Source organism: Primulina eburnea, chromosome 1, assembly GCF_022965805.1.
Source record: "Primulina eburnea isolate SZY01 chromosome 1, ASM2296580v1, whole genome shotgun sequence".
NCBI classification, from domain to species: domain Eukaryota; kingdom Viridiplantae; phylum Streptophyta; class Magnoliopsida; order Lamiales; family Gesneriaceae; genus Primulina; species Primulina eburnea.
Genome location: NC_133101.1, coordinates 56,061,593 through 56,084,225, shown reverse-complemented (window position 1 = coordinate 56,084,225; position 22,633 = coordinate 56,061,593). Strand labels below are relative to the sequence as shown.

The window sequence follows — 22,633 nt, the reverse complement described above, 5'->3', positions numbered from 1 at the left end:
TACACCTCGAAATTTAACTTAAAGAAAATAGAAAAAGCATTAATATTTTCAAAAGGATATCACCACGCAAAGCCAATTTTTAAGCACATTTTAACCTTCTAGCGTGCCAACGTATACATAGAAAGGCACTCAGCATGGCATCGAACCTCATTTTTAAACCATGTATGGTGGATATGATCTCACGATTAACAATGCCTGCGTTGCATAAAAAAAGTTCGCCAAATATCAAAAGAGCCAATAACTATACAGCCACCATATATCATATATGTTCATCACCTTTTCTCATATACTTAGGCCAGGACATGAAAAATAGTTTAAATAATGCCAGAAACACGTAAAGATGAAAGTACAACAAAAATAAGCCATAGCAGCATGAAATAAACACTAGTGATCCAGGCCCAAAATCTGGGACCTCCAAGCTCAGCACCCAAAGTAATCCGCCGAAATACCAAAACACCAATACATCCTGCAGAAGTAGCAAAGAACACAAGTAAAGAGAAGCTGAGCCCCTCCGCATTCTCTATCCGCAATGGTTCATTGTATGCAAAGAAATTGTAGGATGTGTTGATGAGCCACGGTACGCCAATGCCAACATATATGTTCACCGAGTTGCTTCATTAGGATAAATGAAACAAACATATTTAATAAGTGAAACTGTGTCGGTTAATACGACTTTTGCTATTAAAATCTCTAGTTTATGCAACTGATTGCTTGTACAGAAACATATGGGAATAACAATTGATACACAATGGATCTCATGTCAATTTGTGGAAGATGTTAGAAATGATTCATAAAATTGTTCGATCAACTTTTATAACAATGGTTTTCACATTATAGGCTTGAAGGCAAGCTAACGTAGTCTGTTATCGGAGTGAAGCCTGTTATTTTCGGCAGGATGTCTTGTATCACGACAGAGGTGTTATAAAACAGCTTAAGTTTGATTGTCTGGTCGGTCATATATTAACACATTTGGCATACATGATTCTAAAACAGCTATTACCAATCATAACAAACACAATGTGAGTACTTAATGCAAACAAAACAAGAAAATAATTTGAAAAGTTTCCGATGTGTGACAATTGAATAGCTAAATAATTTAAAATGTGAAACAAAAACCGCAGATATATACTTCAAATGTCTCATGAAACCTCAAAGAATAATGAAGCAACTAAAAGAACCTGCAAGTGATATTAGCTATGGCAGAGTCAGCTGTTATCTGCCTCTCTGCTGCAATCTTGCTTGCTACTAAATCTGGCCATGATGTTCCAGCTGCCAGTGCTGTGAATGCTATGACATAAGGATCAATACCTGCATTTGAGACCATGAATAATATTGATACCAAAGACGTAGGACAAGGCTTCAGATATTAACACTTGTAACTGTAGACAAATCTTAAAGTAACTGTGAACCTGTTACACAGCTTATCATATCTGTAAGCTTAGTTACAATGTAAGCTATCCCGCTGATAAAGGTTAAAGCAAAAATGAAGGCAACCCATCCATGAGCAATTTGATAAGGAGGCACAAAAGCAAATAGGAATCTCCACGGTGCAAAGAGAAACTGCAACAATGCCTTTGCTAGCCATAGCCATGTATTGTTCACTTTTCTTGATTCTGAGTTTGAAAACTGGTAAAGGAAGATAAATAAGCCATTCAGCAAATAAAATGATCCCAAAAAGATCCTAACGAAAGATGACACAGCATTGTACCATGAGTGCATCAACGAACTGTTGCTTCCAGATGGTTAGAAAATTCTCGTTGTATGTAACTATATCTTCACTAGATTGCTCTGAGGATTCGATGGTATCAGATAACTTTTGATATGTAGCACCTGGGGTTTACATTTCACATAAAGAATATTAGAATAAATAGACGGAAATGGTTGTCACTTATAATTGTCGATGAATATAGTAATTCTAATATTTTCAGCAGAGTTTCTCAAGAATCTTTAACAAAACATTAGCAAAAATGTAGAGTCCAGCCTGAGTCTTTAGCTGGATTTAAACAGCTCCATTCTTGGACAGATATCAATACCTCAGTCCATCAAAATACATCTACAAGAAAAAAAGAGGTGCAAACTATTCATTTTCAATCAGAATGTTACCACTGCGGATAGATAAAACACCAGCATGATTTCCATCTCTATTTTCATTAACTTCCAGTATTCCTGGGTACTTATTATTCCTGTTGCCATCCCTGTTGGTAGAAGTTTCTGGTGGTACCCATTCTTCCGGCCTCTCAGATCTTGGTCTGATTAAAATTAATAGATGCCAGAAAAAAGAAAATAGGCATTGGTTCTCTTGCTTTAACCAAATAACGAATTTCTTGGATGAGTGATTCTGTAAATAGAGAAGAACATAATTTGAGATTGTTAGGTTACCTACAATGGCAAAGACACGTATGGCCAACGCTTGTCTTGAGCATATGCATGTGTAAGCAGTAACCCATATTGCAGCACTGTCAGCAAAGCTTCAAGAAGAGTAATGACATCTGGTGTCCACACCTGCGAAAGCAAGTAATTCGTGCTAAAACAGGCAAGATGCAACCAACCCAACAATGGACTAACGGGATAAAATTATATGTTGATCCACGTTCTTCTTAGATTTGGTTCAAATAACAATAAATTTTCACTTCTCTATAAAAAATTCTCTTGAGTTTTTTTTTCTTTTTTAATTAATCATCAATGAAAATCATCTTTATTTGTTTATGCTGAAAAAAACTACGAAGTTCGAACACATGTACAAGGCATTTATAACTACTAAAACACATGAAAAGATGGACTGGTTTCTAGACAAATAGGTCGAGTTCAAGAAACAAGCTTTAAAGCAGTAGCACACATGTTACTCTCTGATGATTAATACGTCCAATCATTATTTTTCAATGCGTCCATAATTCATAAAAAAAGAGAGAACTTTACATGTATTTCACAGCCGAATAAAAAACATATGAGCTACTCTTTTTTGTTACAAATGGAATTTACAAACTACTAAAGATGCTATAGTCAAATCTTAACAAAAAAATTCTTGCCAAGCCGACCAAAGACCCTTAAGTTTTGGTGGAGGGGATACATTTTAAATAAAAGGTTTTACTTTACTCCCATCAGTCCGTAATTGGATTCAAACAACTTCACCTTATAAATAATAAAATAAAAGTTCCTATATATATTTTTGTTCAATAGCTTAGTCTTGTGAAGTATCATAAACAAAAAACTGGAAGTAAAACTTCTAGTAAATTGATCTAATAAAGAAATTCGTAGCCAGCAGTTATATTCTGTCACAACATGTCTGCGCAATAAATTAAGATAAAGACAATAATAAACACGTATCACCTCCAGTATTATGTACAGCCAAATGTAAGCCCAGAAAGACCAAACAAGCTCCACAAGCCACACTCCAATATCTGAAATCTTTTTAAGTTCTCCGGCTTTAGGAACCACAACACAAACCGCATGAATGGGAAATAAATCAAAAGCCGCAGAGCCAACAAGTGTTCCGGGACCTAAACCTGTTAATGGTAGTAATGCATTCAAGATATAAATAAATATATTTGTTTTACAAGAGAAAGTGAAGGTCAAAAGAGCTGCTTATAAATTACTATACACTTGTAGGAATGAGGAAAACTTGAAAAAATATGCAGGAAACAAAAAAGAAGTACGAGAAGCTAAAGATAAAGTATGATAAAAAAGGAACCTAAAGATAAAGCTTTTGAAGACTCTTATAGACAACTTGACATAAAAGAAGGGGAAAAACAGGTCTATAAAACAGCTAAAGCAAGAGAGAGGAAAACAAAGGATTTCAATCAAATAAGATGTATAAAAGATGAGACAAAGAGGGTGTTATCGAATGACGGGGAAATAAAAGTGCGATGAAAGAGGTATTTACATCATTTTTATAATGAAGGTCGGGATAACCAAACTAACTTAGGAAATTTAAGCACGTCAGAACAATATAGAAACATGATTTTTTTATCGACGAAGTCAAACTTCATGGGTAGATAATACTCTGAAGACGATTAAAAAGGAAAAACAGTAGGACCCGATGATATTCCTATCGAGGTATGGAAGTGCCTACGGAATCAAGGCATTGGATGGCTTACGAAGTTGTATAACAAGATATTAAGAACGAAGAAAATGCCCAAACAATGGAGAGAAATTATTGTAGTTCCCTTGTTTAAAAACAGGGGAAATATGTAAAATTGTGCAAATTATAGGGGCATTAAGCTAATGAGTCATACCATGAAGCTTTGGGAAAGAGTGATTCAAAGAAAATTAAGCAAAAGAGGGTAAGGTGACTGAAAATCAATTTGGTTTTATGCTTGGAAGGTCGACGATGGAGGATACACATCTCCTTAGACAATTAATAGAAAAGTTCGAGAGAAGAAACGAGACTTACACACGTGTTTATTGACCTAGAAAAGGCACATGATAGACTGATGAGAGTAGATACGTGGAAGGTTTTGAAAAAGAAAGACATAAGAGTAGCACATATTGAAGTTATCAAGGACATGTATAAGGATGCAGTGACAAGAGTGAGGACCTCAAGAAGATTAACCGAAAAGTTTCCAATATAGATAGGCTACATCAAGGATCGGCTTTAAACCCTTCTTTTTGCACTTGTCATGGATGAACTCACAGACATATTAAGGACATGGAGTTTTGGTGCTTGTTGTTTGGAAATGCCATTGTCTTGGTGGATAAGACTCATGAAGGTGTAAATGTTGAAGGTGTAAATGTCAAGCTTGAAACTTGGCTAGAAACGTTGGAAATTGGAAGAGAAGGGTTTTAGACTTAGAGCAAAGACATAATACATGGAATTTAAGTTTAGGAATATTAGGAACATCGAGGCAATAGTTAAAATATTAGATGTTGAATTACCGACGATTGTGACCTTTTAAGTATTTACATAATGATGTGGGGATTGATAGAGATTTATCACATAGAATACAAGTAGGATGATCGAAGTGGAGAAATGCATCTGATGTTTTGTGTGAACACAAGGTACCCCTGAAACTCAAAGGGAAGTTTTACATGATAGTTGTTAGATTATATTGGGTAGTAAAACATGCACACAAACAAAAGACTAGAGTCGCGGAGATGATGATGCTGAAGTGGATGTGCTGAGATACAATAATGTATAAGAAACAAATATATTAGAAAAAAGTTGGGTCGCGCCTATCGAATAAAAATTGAGGGAAACACGCCTAAGATAGTATGGACAGGTACAAAGGTGACCAATATAGGCTCAATTTAGGAGATGCGAGACCATGACTAGTACCCGTATTATTGGACAAAAAATGATACAAAAAAAGACAAACAATAACAATTAAGCATGATATGCATTACATAAATGATAAAATAATAGGACATTGAGCACAATGGCATAAGAGAATCCATATAGCCGGCCTCACTTGATGGAACAAAGACTTGTATGTTGTTGTTCTATAATTTCAGACAACTCTTATTTTGTTTATAAAGTTCGAATTAAAAAAATGAAAAAAATCGGATGAAAAGCAGAATAGGAAAAACATGTCAAAAGAACCGTGATCGGTGATCCCGACCACTATTAATTATAATTTCATCAAAAACGGCTTATGTAATCTAGTTGCACACGCATCCCAAGAAACAAATATTAGTGGGTAAAATCGGGTATCAAGAATAGCACTGCCATAGCATTTAATTCAAGATGTATATATCTAGAGCTCTAGGAAAGCAAAGAGATTACATATCAATAGCAAATGAGTGAGTAATTCATGGTTGCTAAAAGAGAGAAAATATCACTAGAATAACAAAGGGAAAGGGGGAAATGTACTGTGATTCAACCCAGATAACAAAAATTCTCCGAACAAGAAAAGCCTTGAAAAATGGCACAAACCTCCAGCATACAAATTTCCATTATTCCTTATAGCATCAATGGTAGCCAATGAAATTTGGGGAAAGCTAGTTCCGAATGCCAGTAAAGTGATGTCTGCTATGGCATAATTCCAAACCTTTTTGTGTTTGCGAACTTTGGCATTTGTACAAGGATCTATCTCTTCCACTAGTCGTGTATGCTTGACAACATTTTCCATAGACCGGAAAAAGCAACCAGTTATAGCCGATAAGCCAATAAAACAGTAGGCAAGAGCCATGGAATACAAGAAGCCTCTGGAACCATCACCAAGCCCGGTTTCCCACTTGAAAAGCAAATAAAGTCCACATTTCTCATGCCCAATGGTATTGGAACTCCCCAGCACATTCTCAGAAGTGTTATTAAGATGGGGCATCTTAATAACTTAATGAATTAGAATCTATGGCTCGCTCATGAAGCAAGAGGGCACTGCCAAATAAGTAACACACTTATTACATACTCAATGGTCAGAACTCATGATTAAACATGATCAAGAGAAATTGAATTACTAGAAGCAATATTAATCAAAAAGTTTAACAAGATTCATATACCAAGGGAGCTAATAAGCAACCAAACTATGTATAGGATGCGTAGAAACCGAAACCTTTTCAGGACAGTTACTAGATACAGACAGACAAAACAAAAATTTATTGGCATGAAAAACAGACAGACTTGAGGAAATGAACTTATCCTCTTACTTTCATAACTTAAACAACCCCAAATATCACTCGCTTCAATTGTCAAAGTACGCAAGCAATTGAATTAACCTAATTAGTACCGACAGTCAGATCACAGAAACGCGGTATGCATTTGGCAAGGTTTCACCTCAACAACCCAAATTAGCAGAACATTCCGTCGGACTCTTCCCTCTCAACCAAAGCACAATCATTAACACGACGACAATAATGGCGATGAAATAAAACATCGAATGTGACAAAAATAGACACTCACCGTCGGGTCTGGATCACCGACGATGCGACGGATTCGAAGATGCGCGTTAACAGCAGTGAAATTGGAGGCAAATGAGATGGAACTTCAGCCTGTTTCTTTCAGTTTTTCACGTACTCCTTCAAGGTCTCGGGGGAAAATTCCGGGAAAAGGGATGCAAGAGAGATTTGGATTCACGAGTCAATTTACATAAATGTCCTTATGTCTAAACATAAATATATTATTAAATTTGATTTAGAAACCCTTAACACTAATGTATTCACTCTTATTTCAGTCGACTCCAAATCTAAATTTTTTTTTCGTCCACTTCTTCTCAAGACAATTTATCTTTCACATTTATTTCGATTTATTGGGATTAGTCAATTTACTTGAAAAAAAAATCAATCAACACTTAAAATCGACCACTTAAAATCGACCAAAATTTTGGTCGACCAAGACCAAAATTTTGGTCTTGGTCGACCAATTGCTTTGCTAGACACCTTGGTCGACCAAAGAGAAATTGGTGTTGGTCGACCAACAAGAAATTTCTTCTTGGTCGACCAACATCAATTTCTTCTTGGTCGACCAAGAAAAGTCTTCTTGGTCGACCAATTTAATTTTGGTCGACCAATTTAATTTTGGTCGACCAATTTTTCTGGGTGGAAGGATAGATGGCTCGTAAATTTTAATTGAGAAATATGTGTGTCGACCGAGAAGAAAGAGAAGAAGATAATTAATTGATTAAGTTAAAGTTTAATTACGGCTAATATAATAATCAGGAGTCAACTCCTTGTTTCTTAAAAAAAAAGTCAGATTCCTCGTTTTTTAAATAACTTCTTTCTCACTCCTACTTTTTAAATTGTCCCAGGTCTCGGGTCCGGTATATTATTTAATTTTATTTAATTACATAAATCATTTTACAACCGAAATACGAGAGTGTCCTGTTACTGCCGTATCGACTTGTTTGAATATGAATACTCTTCTTGAAATATAAACCACGTCCAAATTTTGTATCATTGAAATCATCTTATTTAATTATAGTTAGACTTTGGTGTCATATTTATACATGTAATACTGCATAATTGATTGATGCATTATGTCCTTCCTTCTCGGATACAATAGTGATATCATTTTTTAATCTGAATACAGTAAATGACTCATTTATTCAGTTTTATTTGTGAGGTTAACCCTTCAAAAATGTATTGAGCGTTGGAGCTACGCATAGTTCATTCTTATGATCTGATTTACATATATATGGAAACAATAAGAATTTCAGTTTGGAATGCATATTTGATGATCGAGAGGTGTATATTTTTTTTAATATTAATATTCTCTAAATATGAGAAAATAAGATTTACATTTTTTTTTCTTTTTATTTTATAGGTTTTACGAATACATGAGACAATAAACATCTCGTCCATTATAATTTGAAATCGATCCTCAAAGAAGATCATTTTTTTGCTATTAAAAACGTCAATTTTTTTATACATAAAATCAAATTAAATACGAGGCAACAACAAACAAATACAAATCAATTTGATCATTAAAACTCATGTCTACAAAATTTTATATGATACTTTTCCATCAATGATGTATGTATTCACGTTCTTTAGATATCATCGATAAGATGGAACTTTTTGGTAAGATATTTATTTTTTTCATGTTTTATTGATCTATCATATTTAATATCATTTTTTGTTTAGTTATGTGATGTAATTACAAATTGTAATTGCTCGGATTACGTAGATTAAGTATAAATATCTTATTGGCTCGTAAACGTTCTTGTGAAAAGTATCGTAAACGGGTCACCGTAGCCGTAGACCGGTACAAAAAACTTCGTGGATTGTCACCTACGTCACAAACAAACATCAAAGATGTCGGGGGTTGTCCGACATAGACAGTCGAACGATCAAGTCAATAAATAGTTCACAGATATCCTATGAAGTTGGAGAGCTCAACTGAAAAAAATGAGAGAATGTACCTTGGGTCTGAAGGATGTTTCTCTATATAGATTTAGGAATGCTTAGTGGCTTGGGCCCTTGTATTTTGGAACGGAATGATATTAATATAATAATGGATAAAATTGAGATTAATTAAATGATTAATAAAATTGAGCTTTCAACTCATCATAGACCTTTTACTCTGGAGCGACTCCAGTGAATTTACAATGATGGGGAGTACATGTATTGGAAATAATTATTCTAGTGATGAAGGCTGGCTTGGACGCTGAGAAATAATTATGATGGTTGAGTATGGTGTTCTAGATCTAGTAGATGGAGTTGACTGAGTAACATTACAGATTAATAGTTTGGAAATCGTTAGCATTTGTCATAGGTCAGTCAATTATATAATTGAATAAATAATATTCTTTTATCGGTTTATCTGTTGTTTGTAATATCTATGACTTATGCTTCGACTTGTTGTATTTCTTATAGTCGATATGACTTTTGCTACAACTTGCCGTATTTTTTTATCGATGCTCTGACTTCTTGATGCGATTGTTGTATATCATTAGTTCATGAGCAATAAAGTGATGCTTTAATGCACAATACTTGAGATTGAATCAGGTTTACAATATTGTCTATAAAGGGAGTCATAAACCTACATCTTGGATGGTGAGTTATCACCGGACTTAATTTTATAGTTATAACCTTTTACAGAATTGGCGGTTTAACTTTTCTTACAATATTGTTTTGTATTCTTATGCATGGATAACATTTATCAACTTCACGGGTTTATGATATTTTAGTTACGTATCATAGATAGGAGTTTGCAAAGTAAAATAAGGTGACTATTCGAAGAACAGAAATTTTTTGTTGAATGTTGGTGATTACATAAAAAATGTTGATAAAAACACAAACAACCAAAATAAAACTTGACAAGTAAAACTTGTATGGGAAACTCAAACATACAAGAATAATGAAGTCATCCGCCTGTATATTTTCATTGTATATCTCTCTCTCTCTGAATTATCTCCATGATTGGAACTGAACTGATGAGTAAAACCAATCAAATTCAGCAGCCTAAGGAACCCTTGAGACAATTTTTAATCAGCATCATATAGACCTCCTTCCTAACACAAATCTTATGAAAATGCTTTTTTATTCCTCTATTATCTTCAGAGCAGCACCTGCATTGAATATATTTTGAATTATCAAATCTCAAGAAGCAAGGAGACGTGGACTCATTTATCCGGTGATTTATACCAGAAAAGATCCATGTTTTAGGACATATGATATAACTCACCAGTAGGCATCTAGGCCTTACGAACTACATCTCTGTTGTTCTTGTGTCCAAAAGTTGTAACAATCCCTATAATAGCCAAAGCCTTTTCTTTGCATTATTTCCGCTTTTTTCTGAGAGATGCTTAGGCACATATCCTTTCTGCCTAGCTTTCTCCATGACCGACGAATTCGGTTGGGATAAATTCTAGTAAGCGGACTAGGTCAAGTTACAGTAAATGGACGACAAGTCCAATTATCGATCCCGCAGAGACTATTATTTAACTACTAAGATTGAATTATTCAAATTAACCTAGGCAAACAATAACGAGTGATTTGAAGATAATTTAAATTAATTGAATTAAACTAATTTGTGCTAAATTAACGATCAAGATCGAATTTGCAGAACAACTTGGAACTTGGGGATTTTCAAATTTAAATAAAATGACCGGGAGCACACAATGGTACCAAATTTTGATTATTATCGCGCATTGAAATTAATTAACCACAGATTATTCGATGTCACGACAAAATACTCTGAATTAACTATAAATCTATTTCTAGAATTTATAATCATATTTTCATTTAAATGTCCAATTATTTTTAATTGAATTTAATCAAACAAAAACGCATTATTCAATGATAGAATCACAGTTGTCGCCTAAAATAGCACATTGAAAACGAATACTATTTCTAGTCGATTTAACCGTGTGTTGATTAATATTTTTGAAGCTAAATTCAATTTATTCTCTTTCGAGTCAAGATCGAACAACAGACATACAAATAATTGACCAAATTAAAAGCACGAAAATTACGCAAACATTAATCAATAACATAGAAACAATTCATAAGTCAACTAATCCAATGAATGAACATGATCAAAAGTTTCTCCCGATCGTGGTCCCGATCACAAGAAAAACTACTCCATAAATTCAAAACTCGAAGAAACTCTAATATTTGAATTCATGACTAAAAATAAGAAAATAGAAAAGGAGAAAATCTCAGCAATGGTGAGCGAATCTTGCGTGTAAAGCACGTTTTTCCTCTCCTTTCTCCAAGCTCTAGCTGTCGCCTTTTATTCTTTTCTGAATCAAAACGTTGCCAAAAGTTCAAAACTCCTTCTCATGATCTAGGTTTTCTCTTTTTATTTATCTCCAAAATCTCTACAAAATCTTCGGCAAATCTGAGTGTGATCTCAAGGGCACGGACCCCGTGTATACATCAGGGAATGGGTCCGTGTAGACACTGTTAAAAATTCATTCCGGAAACGCTGGACACGGACCCCGTGTATAAGTCCTTCATGGGATCCGTGTAGACTCTGTCAAAATCTTCCCTCGGCTTCTAAGGCACAGACCCTTACACGGGGTCCGGGGTCCGGATACTTCTTTATGCTATTTTCCTATTTTTCCGGGCATTTATGACATGGTATTGCGCAACTTGACTTTCTTTCCTTTTTGTTGCTTTAACCATCTTTCGGTCAAACCTGCAAACAACAATAATAGAATGAATAAAGCGCAAAACTCGGAATAAAAACGCCAGATAAGCTAGAATACGACAAAATAAAGTTCCTAAAATGCTACATAATTCGTGCTTATCACTCCATCTCCGCATTAAGAACGTCCAATATCTTCTGATTTTCCCGGACAAACAAATCCAATTTACTGATGCAAATGTATCCATATAAACATACAATAAACATATAAAAAGAAATTACCTGCAAGAAATTATTTTTAACGTATCATCCACAGAAGCAGAAGATTTTCCCTGGCATAGAAACACAAAAGGATATTGTCAATTTTTCGCTGGAAAAGTCATCTAATCAACAAACGGTTCATGCAGTATCGAAAGCATATAGGAGCAAAAACAGGATCAAAGTACAAAGCTAGTTGAGGTATCAGATTTCTTGTAAACCGTTAGCAATCCCAAAGGTTACATGTGAAACAAATTAAACAAAATTAAGGGAAAATAACCACGCTCGATGAGAACGCCAATCGTAAGCCCTTCCTCATGCATAAGAATCACGAAGTCATCCATAGCTTCGCACTGAATCAAAGAGTTTGGAGACACAAAGGAAGAAAAAAGGAAAACGAAGAGGCAAATAAGGGGTTCGCTCGATGCCGAGGACTGCCCCCTTCCATTAATTCTTTGACACATGTCAAGGAGTTTTCTTTTTTTAATTGCAGAAGACTTCTCAACCCCTTCCAGTAATTATTTTACACGTGTCAAGGAGATTTTTTTTTTAAATTACACAAACCATGGTTGAGTTAATTCAGATCTGGGCTACTCTATCTCTCCCATATTCTATCTCTCCCGTGGTATTTTATTTCGAAATTCAATTATTCTCTCTGGCTCTCTTCCTTCTCGGAATCCACTGGAAATCTTTCACACCATAGGAGAGCTCCTCTCATTGAATCCGGTAAGATGAGGTATTTTCATGCCAATGCACATATGTTGTTGTGTAATGAAGATAAATTTGTTTCTTTTCTTGTAATATAGGATTTGGTGAATGAAGAATTTCTGTGTCATTTAAGATATATGTGTTTGTTCATGGTAATATGGAAAGTTTGTGAATTTTCACGCCACTGCACTCTCGATAGCATTTTTCATGTGCCGCTGTTTAGCATTTGAGTCATCAATAATCTGGGACACTTTCACACACAGTCCCCTGAACACGGTGAATCAACGCAGAATTCAATACAAAGTCATACAGAGAACTCATTTTGTTACCTGAATTTTTTAAAACCATGTTCGTGACTTCACTTCTCGAAGTAGCTAAAAGTCCCGCACTAAACCTTCCATTCGTAAAAGCAGTAAACCATTTCTCCTTAAGCTTGTACATATCATTCAACCATTTATGACCATGCAAATCATATGTTTCAATCATATATTTACATGTGCTCTCAAATTCATCTTCAGAATCACAATGATTCATGCATTTATATCACAATCCTTTAAAAGCAGAATCACCATTTAAACTCCCAAAATGTGAAGTAGCATTTTGAATGATATGCCATTGACATAAACGATGATGTGAAAGTGGAAAAATTGTTTCAATGGCATTCATCATTGTCATGCCCCGAGCCCGAGCCCGTACCTGCGTGACTGCACAATGGGCCCATATAGCAACTACTTCGTATTCGTCCTCGCTTTACGAAAATGATTAACCCAAGTTGCTATAGAAGTCCATTGTAAGCCATTATAAACTCATTTTAAATCTTTGATTTTTTCGATGTGGGACAAAGGTATCACAATCACCCCTCCTTCAGAACGCGACATCCTCGTCGCAGCCTGACCCCTCGATCCACCAGCACCGAGAATCTAAAGGTGGCTCCTACAGGTTCAAGAGGTGGCTCCCGTCATGTAGCACTTTGCCCCGCAGGTTCAAGAGGTGTCTCCCATGCACGCATCACTTTGCCCCGCATAGCACTTATTTCCCGGTGTTCCATGCCGGTGACCGGCTCTGATACCATTCTGTCATGCCCCGAGCCCGAGCTCGTACCTGCGCGACTGCACAATGGGCCTTTATAGCAACTACTTCGTATTCATCATCGCTTTACGAAAATGATTAACCCAAGTTGCTATAGAAGTCCATTATAAGCCATTATAAACTCATTTTAAATCTTTGATTTTTTCGATGTGGGACAAGGGTATCACAATCATGGCTTGACATTAGTCTGAAAATATAGTTTGTGGTTGACGTCCATTCATGGAATCAAGAAATGTTGCAAACAATCATTCAAAAGAATTTTGAGTTCCATCTGACATAAAGGCCAAGCCAAACAATACATTTTGCATATGGTGATTTATACCAACAAATGGAGCACATATTAAATTATACTTATTTGTTCTATATGTTGTATCAATCGACAAGACATCACCAAAATATTCATAATCAACCTCGCATCTATATTCCCTAAAGAAAAAGTTCATCACCCTATCATCATCATCCAATTGAACATTCCAGTAAAAATAATTCTCCTTATTACCCTTATTTATAAAATATTGAATAAGTGCAGTGGCATCTCCATTCTCAACTTTGATATGTTTTTCAACCGACTCATATGGTCATATGCATCATTTCTAATAAAACCTAAATTTTGTGGTCCACATGCTTCATTTTCCATAAAAAAAACAGCGTTAGAGACAGATATTCCAGCATTTACCATAGCTTCTAGTAGACTTTTTTGCATGTGATATATTGCGTGCCGATCTTAGCAAGTGAGTTTGATCAGGTGCAAACATCTCATGGTTATGCTCTTCAAAAAAACTACTCACCCGCCATTCACACCCTTTTTCCTTTGTAATCTTCAATTTTGCTTTACAGTGTGTTCTAATGACCGGCTTTTGATAAACTGAAATCCTTTTACTAGAACATTTCTTATCTTTTAAACCTTCACAGGAACAATGAAATTCTTTTGATTGAAGTTCGTTGGTATGAGAAAAATATCGTTGATCACCCTTCCTCACACTAAATCCCTTGGCATGCGCATATTGACAATACAATAAATAAGCATCTTCAACGCTATTGACAACCTGCCCCACTTCCAATTTACTCTCTAAAACATGGACAAAAGAGTTTTCATTTGGTACCTCAACATTTCCAGCTTCTTGATTGGTATCTCCTTCCACCTCTTCAAGTGACAGTTGATTGTTATCTTCCATTTTCAAGCAAGCAACCAACCGGATCAATTAAAAAAAAAACAAAATGAATTTAAGTATTTTTGAGTGAATTAATAAAAACTTTAGGCAAAACAAATGCTAAACAGCGGACTGTGTGTGTGAAAGTGATTTCCGTGTTCAGGGGATTGTGTGTGAAAGTATTTTTCGTGTTCCGTGTGTGAGTATTTTCCGTAAATTTAAATATTTTCTGTGTACAGGGGACTGTGTGTGTGAAAGTGTCCCAGATTATTGATGAATCAAATGCTAAACAGCGGCACATGAAAAATGCTATCGAGAGTGCAATGGCTTGAAAATGAACAAACTTTCCATACTACCATGAACAAACACATATATCTTAAATGACACAGAAATTCTTCATTCACCAAATCCCACATTACAAGAAAAAACAAATTTATCTTCATTACACAACAACAAATGTGCAGTGGCGTGAAAATGCCTCATCTTACCGGATTCACGAGAGGAGCTCTCCCTTGGTGTGAAAGATTTCCAGTGGATTCCGAGAGGGAAGAGAGGCAGAGAGAAGAATTCAATTTCGAAATGAAATACCACGGGAGAGATAGAATAGCCTCTGAATTAACTCAACCATGGTTTGTGTAATTAAAAAAAATTCTCCTTGACACATGTAAAATAATTGTTGGAAAGGGTTGAGAAATCTTCTGAAAAAAAAAAAAAAAAACTCTTTGACACATGTCAAGGAATTAATGGAATGGGTCAGTGCCCCATACCCCAACATCGACTGAATCCAAATAAGGAAGCCAAACCCACCTGCAGTGATGTGATGTGGTGGAAGAGACACGTACTGAGACTTAACCTTGATACCGGGCCTGAGCTGGCCATTTAGCCCAAGTGTGCGCTTTAATATAATTAAATATGTAGTTGGCCCAATTAAGAATTTAATTTCTGTTTGGGCTTACCATTTTGTAATAGCTCCAATCAAAGCCCATATAAACAACTCAGCTGAGAATTTAAACCGCCGAGGAGGCTCCATCTCCAACCTAACAGCTACCTGGTGGCGGGCAAGGCGGAGTGCGGCGTTTTCTCGGTATAGGTATTTAACGAGCTTACATAAGCTTAGTTTCCACATACACGTTCAAAGTACGTCCCCCATGTCTAAGATTTAAATTTTCTCCCATTCTCGCTTCATCTCTTAAACCCTAACGTTTTTTTCAGTGATTTTAACCACAAATTCTACTTCTTGCAGTTGTTTTTTGAATTTTGAAGCTTTTGTCTCCTGAAAATGAGGTGCGCTAACTCGGATCGTTTCTATTCGGTTCATTTGTGGTTCTTGTTTGTTTTACTCTAAAACCCTAGACGTTTTTTTAGCTGTGGTTTGACAAATTACACTTGAACCCGATACTTTGTCAAAAATTTAGTACAGATGGGCTATAAATCGGCCTAGGACGGGAGACTCAAATTGGCATGAATATGTATTGAGAAGACATGTCCCTTGTATGCTTAATTATGTTGTACTTATACTCAGTACTAGATTGTTCGTCAGGTTAACATTCGAGGATTTCTGGCATTGATTGCTTACATTCATCAGTTTTTAGTTGTCTGCTTATGCTGTACAGTTATTTTTGTGCAAGTTTATTAATTTAGTTTGTGTTTCTGCAGTCGACCGATGGAAGAAGATGCCCCTGTAAGTTACCTCGCTGTTTTATTTTTTTCTTACACTATGTTATCCTTCTGATTTGAGCTTGGAAGTTCATCCATGTTTTGGAGTTAACATTTAATAACACAGAACATGCACCGAGTATATAGCAAAGAATGGAATTCACGATATTCCTTGTAGTGCTTGTGAGGACACTTGTTATACAATAGACATCCTCGCCCTCACACCCCACATTACCCCAGCATTCATTTTCACCATAGCAATCATGCTAGCACTGTAATGAAGTATTGCAACAGAGGCATTAGATGGAATACATGGTGCAGATGCATTCATACACAGTATCTTTTGTCAGCCTGAATATGCATGATATTATTTTCCTCACATTATAGCTAAGAAGTCAGTCACCTTTATGGTGCTTTCAACTTTTTCTTGTTTGTAAATATACTGTCAGCCCTCATCTTGATAGTGATGGCTATAAACATCTAACACCTGTGATATACCACTTCTCTAATTTGGCTGCTCTCGTGTTCTTGTTTTCTGTTTGAAGTGCATTTAAATTCCTTCATAGTATTTTTGTTTTAAGTGCATTTAAATTCCTTCATATTTCATACTTTCTCTTATAAGCATTATTTTATAATTATAATCTGGTTTAGTGGAGTTTAGAAACATAATGTTGCTTACACGATCTTTTTCTTTTAACAGGTTAAGAACGAGGACGAGGAGTTCAATACAGGTCCACTTTCTGTTCTGATGATGAGTGTTAAAAATAACACACAGGTATTAATTAATGTCACCAGGATGAGATTCTGTCTTGACAAATTGTGCGCACATATAAATGTCTTTATTTTGATAGATGTTTCTAAACAAGACTCTTTACCTGTTTTACCATCACTCTTCTCTTCTTGTTCTGAAACTTCATTCCGTCCTTGAGTATACATATATATTTTTTGACCCAGTGTATAGAATTATTCTCTAATATTTTCATTCCTTGGGGTCTGGAAGGCTGATATGGATCACAGATGGGATTTTATAAGGTTTTTTGTGCTATTTTATCTGAATATGTTTATTGCAGTAATTTGACTTGTCCTTTATTGGCTGAAAGGTGTTGATCAATTGCCGGAATAACAAAAAACTCCTTGGCCATGTGAGGGCATTTGACCGCCACTGCAACATGGTTCTGGAAAATGTGCGGGAGATGTGGACTGAGGTTGGTTCCTTTCTTGAAGAGCTACTCTTTGTTTCAGATGCTTGCTGTTATTTTGTCACAGATTTGACTTCTGGTTTAGAATTTGCGATGCTGATTTTGATGTGTTTGATATCAATTTGGAAAAAAAATATTATTGTTAAAATTTTTCAGTGAATATATTGATGAAATCGTTCCTTATACGGCAGTGGCTTTATCTAATTGCTATTTCGCTGCACAGGTCCCCAAGACCGGGAAAGGCAAGAAGAAAGCACTTCCAGTTAACAAAGATCGTTTTATTAGTAAGATGTTTCTCCGTGGAGATTCAGTGATCATTGTCCTCAGAAATCCCAAGTGATAGGTAATAATTGCCATAAACACAAATTTATTTCTGAGCCATCAATTTGTTGTTTATATTTGTATATATCCTAGTAAAAATAAGGTATAACGTCGGACAAAAAATATCTTAAAGTAACTTTAATTTTATGGCTCACTTTCCAAACTGTATATTTGTCAAAACTATCGATCATTTCAGCTGTTGCAGTGTTCTCATTTGTTTCATTTATACAGGTGTATAACTACCAGAGTGCATCGGAAATTTCAATATAGAGCCTTCAATTAGTAGCCGAACGTGACTGCTTCATGATTTTCTTTACCAATTTGCCAAGCTCGAGGCATAGCCTGTTTCACTTTGTTTGCATGCACTTTGCGAAGTTTCAGTAACCCAACTAAGAACTATCAACCTGTGTTGTGTGTACTTTCACTTCAACCTGGTTTCAGATGTAGTTAGTGACTAGCTTATTCTGGTGAGTGTTGCCTGATACTGCAGGACTTGGTAACTTTTCGTTGTCTGCTCTTAATACGTTTTGAGTTGAATTATGTGCACAATTTGGGGTTGAACTTGCCTTTCGTCATAACATTGTAGCTTTGCTTTGTTGAGTTTGTATGTATGATTTCTTGTTTTTATAGAAGGATTCTGTACTTAGTGATACTATACACCCGGTCACAAAACTTTTTAACCCACCAAATTTCGTGCGGGTATTTAATGCCTCGTCGATAAAGGTAGAGTGCAAATATCATTGAAGTTCAATGAAAAAAATCATACAGTGATTTTGAATGATTTAAAAAAGAACCGGGTACAAAGACGGATAGAAATAGGAAATTTGGAAAGTTTCAGAACTTAATGGGAAGAAGCACTTTTGTCTTCGTGGCCGCCGAATATCCGTTGCCTGAAGTCTGAGACCATCATAGGGAGGCCTTGTCTCAGCGACACTTTGGGCTCCCAACCCAGCTGCTGCTTTGCCTTGGTGATGTCAGGCTTCCTCTTGTGAGGGTCATCTTCTGTGTTAGGCTTGAACGCTATCTTTGCATTTGAATCAATGGTTTCTCGAACCACCTGCATCCCCAATTAAACCATACTTCATAACACTGTTTTAGATTGTCAGTACGTACCCAACGCCTTGCGTACAATTTTGTTACAGCTTAGATGAAGACTCGATGATCAAAAAGAGTAAGATGGATGTTAGCGAGATCGAGATACCTGAGCAAGTTCAAGCATGGTGAACTCTCCTGGGTTACCAAGATTGAAAGGCCCGACATGCTCTTCTTCCATCAATCGTATTAGGCCCTCCACCTAACAATTTGAACACGTATAAAACAGGTATTCTAGATTTTATGAGCATGGTATATCTTGAAAAAGCTTTTATGGAATACGACACCGATCATCAAATTCTAGGTTGTGCTAGATCCTAGCCATTCAAGTAAGAAAGAAAAAGCAAAGAAACGAGTTACTAGAGTAAATAAGATCGCCTCAAGAAGCAAATTAAAGAGAAGGGCGGTGGCTATACCAATCCACAATAATAGAAAGAAAACAAGTATGATTCTCACTTGGCCATAATAAGACACCATAAAAGACAGCCAAGTCACGGCTAATTTGAAAACAAAGCACGATGCTTTCTATTATTTTACAATACATTTCAAAATCAAACAGTAGTCGGTTGGTGTAAGAGAACTAATCTGAAAAGCCCACAGAAGTCATTCAAGAAACATGCTTACCAAATCAGAAACAAACTGAAAACTTCTTGTTTGCTTCCCATCACCATAAACAGTGAGTGGCTCTTTCCTCAAAGCCTGTCACGGGACAGGAGATGGAGTCATTTGTGCTTTCAAAGTTGGCTCGTTTCGACCAAAAAATGACACGAGAGATAACGAGTCTTATTTACCTGGGCAACAAAGTTGCTTACAACACGACCATCATCAATGCACATACGAGGTCCGTAAGTATTGAAGATTCGAGCAATCCTCACCTGTTACATTTTTTTCTCATTTCATTAGCATCAATAATTAACAAATATTATTATTATTATTACTATTTTATATATCAAATTTAAATATATAGCCATCACTAAAGTAGGGATGACAACTTTCTCCACGGGTTTAAGGTCCCGCGGGGAAAGCCCGAAACGGAGATGGGGATCTCCGATTTTTTCGGGTTTGGGTTCGGTTTCGGTTTCGGGGATTTTTTTAAATCCCCGATGTAATTCGGGGCGAGTATGGGATTACTATCCCCATCCCCGAAATCCTCGAACCCACCCCGAAAATAATTTCAATAATAAAATAATAGTATTAATATTAATAATATAATAATCATATTGTTTTTTTAAAATATTAATAATCTTATTATTATTATTATTAATATTGATATTGATATTAATATTAATAGTGTCTCTAATAATAATAGATAATAATAACTTTTGGTTTGAGAAAATCTCCGAATTCGTCGTCGTCTTGTCATATTAATATTTTTGAAACTGATATGGGGACGAGGATGGGAAGTTGATCCCCGAAGTTTCGGGTTTGGGGATTCCCCGAACCCGAAAAAGTGGGGATCGGGGCGGGTATGGGGGTGGGGAAGGAATTCGGGGATGGGGATGGTAATGGCAAACCCGCTCTCGCCCCGGCCCATTGCCATCCCTACACTAAAGTAAGGCGTTTTTAAAAAATTAAAACAATCAATAAATTAAGATACCAATAAATATGAGTAGATCTCTCGTGAGACGGATTTATTGATCTTTTCGTGAGACGTGTCTATCATACTCATATTTATAATAAATAATAATATTTCATTTGAATGATCAAAATAGAAATGAGTTTTTGTGATACAATATATGTTTAATAGTTGACAATATTACCCCGTCAAAAAATAGTTGACAATGTTATTTTACAAAGTATGTATTTTATATATATAACTAAAAAAAGACGCACTTGGACTTGTTAAATAATTTATACATCAGTGATGATATTAGGAATTTAAAAAGCCAAACAAATGTCAGTGATATTTAATGATGATAAATACATTAACATCTTATACACACATTTGAATCTTAATAATAAATAAATTGTCCCACATCACATCTCTAATTTTAGGCGTCGCAATTAATTCAACAAACAAAAATAACAGAACAAACATATCCAAAAAAATATAAAATTCTTTTCGTCCCAAATATAAATACTACGTTTATATCATATCAAAATATTAATTCAACAAAGGTAAAATAAAAAATATAATTTTTATATAAAATTTATTTGCAATAATTTCTTAATTTATATGATAGAGAAAAATTTTATATATGTGGGGAGAGTAATTATATAATATATATATAATAATAAGTGTGTGGAATAAAAAAAAAAAGGAGGAGGTAGGTACCTCCACGTTAGCACCTCTGTGATAATCCATGGTCAACGTTTCAGCTGTTCGTTTTCCTTCATCGTAACAGCTTCTGACACCTGTGTTATTTGCTTGTCAGAATCAAAGTACCAAAACGTTAAAAATCAAAATCAAATATTGTTCGAAATTGTACCCACCGATCGGATTGACGTTGCCCCAGTATGTTTCGACTTGCGGGTGTTGCAATGGATCTCCGTAAACCTCACTGGTGCTCGTCAGCAAGAACCGCGCGCCCACACGCTTCGCCAGCCCCAGCATGTTCAATGTCCCGACCACGTTGGTCTTGTGCACATATCCAAGATTAAGGAGCCCACATTAAGTGCATGTGATACGAAATTTAATTCATTAAAATAAAATCAGACAAGGATATGATTGTTTTCACGGGGTTGTGCTTGTAATGAACGGGCGACGCGGGGCAAGCGAGATGATAGATCTGATCCACTTCTAACAGCAGTGGCTCGACCACGTCGTGTCGGATTAGCTCGAACCTCGGATTCCCGAAATGGTGCATGACGTTCTCCTTTCTCCCGGTGAAGAAATTGTCCACTACGATCACACTGTCGCCTCTGCTTATGAGCCGGTCGACCAGATGACTCCCGACGAAACCGGCGCCGCCTGTGACCACAATCCGCAAGCTCTTACGTTTCAATCCGAGTGGGATTTTCCCGACGAATCCGGAGGCGATGTGCCTGTTCTGGTACATGACTCGGTGTGGCTGCGGATGAATCAAGGAGGAGGAAATGTGAGCGTTATGGATCGGCGAGAGGGGTTTGGACGAAGGGGAGAAGGTGAAGATCAGAGCGGCGATAGCAATGCCGACCAACATGAAAACCAATCGTTGTTCGCGTAGCATGTAGCGAACCGGCCGAGCCACGGCGGGCAAATGCTTCGGCGAGTAGGCATCACTCACGGGCTGCGACTCGTGACCTCGGAATATTAACTCTGAAGCCATGAGCAATGTAACGAGAACAATCGCAGTCAATGGGTGACAGATTCTGAATGCGAGAAAATTTTGGATTATAATGTATCTGTGGGTTCTACGTGTGTTGATTGAGAAGAAGAATGCCCACCGGATATTCTCAGTCGGCGGCGCGTGGATGCGACTGACGTCTGATCGATTGTAAGTCTGAGAAGCAGCACTTTAATAGGAAGCTTAGGTCTGGCTGCTATTACGTAATTACCCTCCGATGGCCGGCCCCCATTTATTTACCTTTATTGACACTGTCCCAATGAAAATTAAAATGGTGAGATTTTCAATATTTGTTCCATGAAAAAATAACAAATATTCATTCATAAATTTCCTTTAATATATTCTCTGTATAAATAGCATCTCATTTGCCTCATTTTACTTTGGAAAAAGGTGGATGCTCAAACCATTTACAAACGGTCATGCAATTAT

The 22,633-nt window shown here is 36.2% G+C and overlaps 3 protein-coding genes and 1 long non-coding RNA gene across 7 annotated transcripts; 1 reads left to right on the top strand and 3 right to left on the bottom strand.

Moving 5' to 3' along the window:
- Window positions 1-146: 146 nt before the first annotated feature.
- On the bottom strand, window positions 147-6,982 carry LOC140832332 (magnesium/proton exchanger-like). Of its 2 annotated transcripts, none has more exons than XM_073196291.1 (9): window positions 6,836-6,982; window positions 5,870-6,313; window positions 3,328-3,503; window positions 2,384-2,502; window positions 2,104-2,249; window positions 1,709-1,830; window positions 1,410-1,626; window positions 1,179-1,308; window positions 147-612 (listed from the first exon to the last, which is right to left on the bottom strand). In XM_073196291.1, the coding sequence occupies exons 2-9, from the start codon at window positions 6,258-6,260 to the stop codon at window positions 315-317; spliced, it is 1,599 nt and encodes a 532-aa protein (XP_073052392.1). In that variant the 5' UTR covers window positions 6,261-6,313; window positions 6,836-6,982; the 3' UTR covers window positions 147-314. The 2 variants fall into 2 exon arrangements, with proteins under 2 accessions (XP_073052392.1, XP_073052400.1); XM_073196299.1 differs by having other exon boundaries at window positions 147-466.
- Window positions 6,983-9,709: 2,727 nt separating this feature from the next.
- On the bottom strand, window positions 9,710-12,131 carry LOC140812752 (uncharacterized). Its single transcript, XR_012113745.1, has 3 exons — window positions 11,747-12,131; window positions 10,058-10,240; window positions 9,710-9,941 (listed from the first exon to the last, which is right to left on the bottom strand). It is a non-coding gene; the product is annotated as an uncharacterized lncRNA (long non-coding RNA).
- A 3,512-nt stretch (window positions 12,132-15,643) lies between these two features.
- On the top strand, window positions 15,644-18,407 carry LOC140832309 (uncharacterized). 3 transcript variants are annotated; one of them, XM_073196251.1, is made up of 7 exons: window positions 15,644-15,760; window positions 15,914-15,954; window positions 16,327-16,351; window positions 17,027-17,101; window positions 17,427-17,531; window positions 17,749-17,868; window positions 18,078-18,407. In XM_073196251.1, exons 2-6 carry the CDS (start codon window positions 15,950-15,952, stop codon window positions 17,863-17,865), a joined length of 327 nt encoding a protein of 108 aa, XP_073052352.1. In that variant the 5' UTR covers window positions 15,644-15,760; window positions 15,914-15,949; the 3' UTR covers window positions 17,866-17,868; window positions 18,078-18,407. The 3 variants fall into 3 exon arrangements, with proteins under 3 accessions (XP_073052352.1, XP_073052368.1, XP_073052359.1); XM_073196267.1 differs by having other exon boundaries at window positions 15,683-15,754; XM_073196258.1 differs by having other exon boundaries at window positions 15,685-15,807.
- A 152-nt stretch (window positions 18,408-18,559) lies between these two features.
- LOC140832324 (UDP-glucuronic acid decarboxylase 2) lies at window positions 18,560-22,426 on the bottom strand. Its single transcript, XM_073196278.1, has 7 exons — window positions 21,605-22,426; window positions 21,372-21,519; window positions 21,214-21,293; window positions 19,730-19,813; window positions 19,563-19,637; window positions 19,048-19,140; window positions 18,560-18,903 (listed from the first exon to the last, which is right to left on the bottom strand). Exons 1-7 carry the CDS (start codon window positions 22,184-22,186, stop codon window positions 18,688-18,690), a joined length of 1,278 nt encoding a protein of 425 aa, XP_073052379.1. The 5' UTR covers window positions 22,187-22,426; the 3' UTR covers window positions 18,560-18,687.
- Window positions 22,427-22,633: the final 207 nt, after the last annotated feature.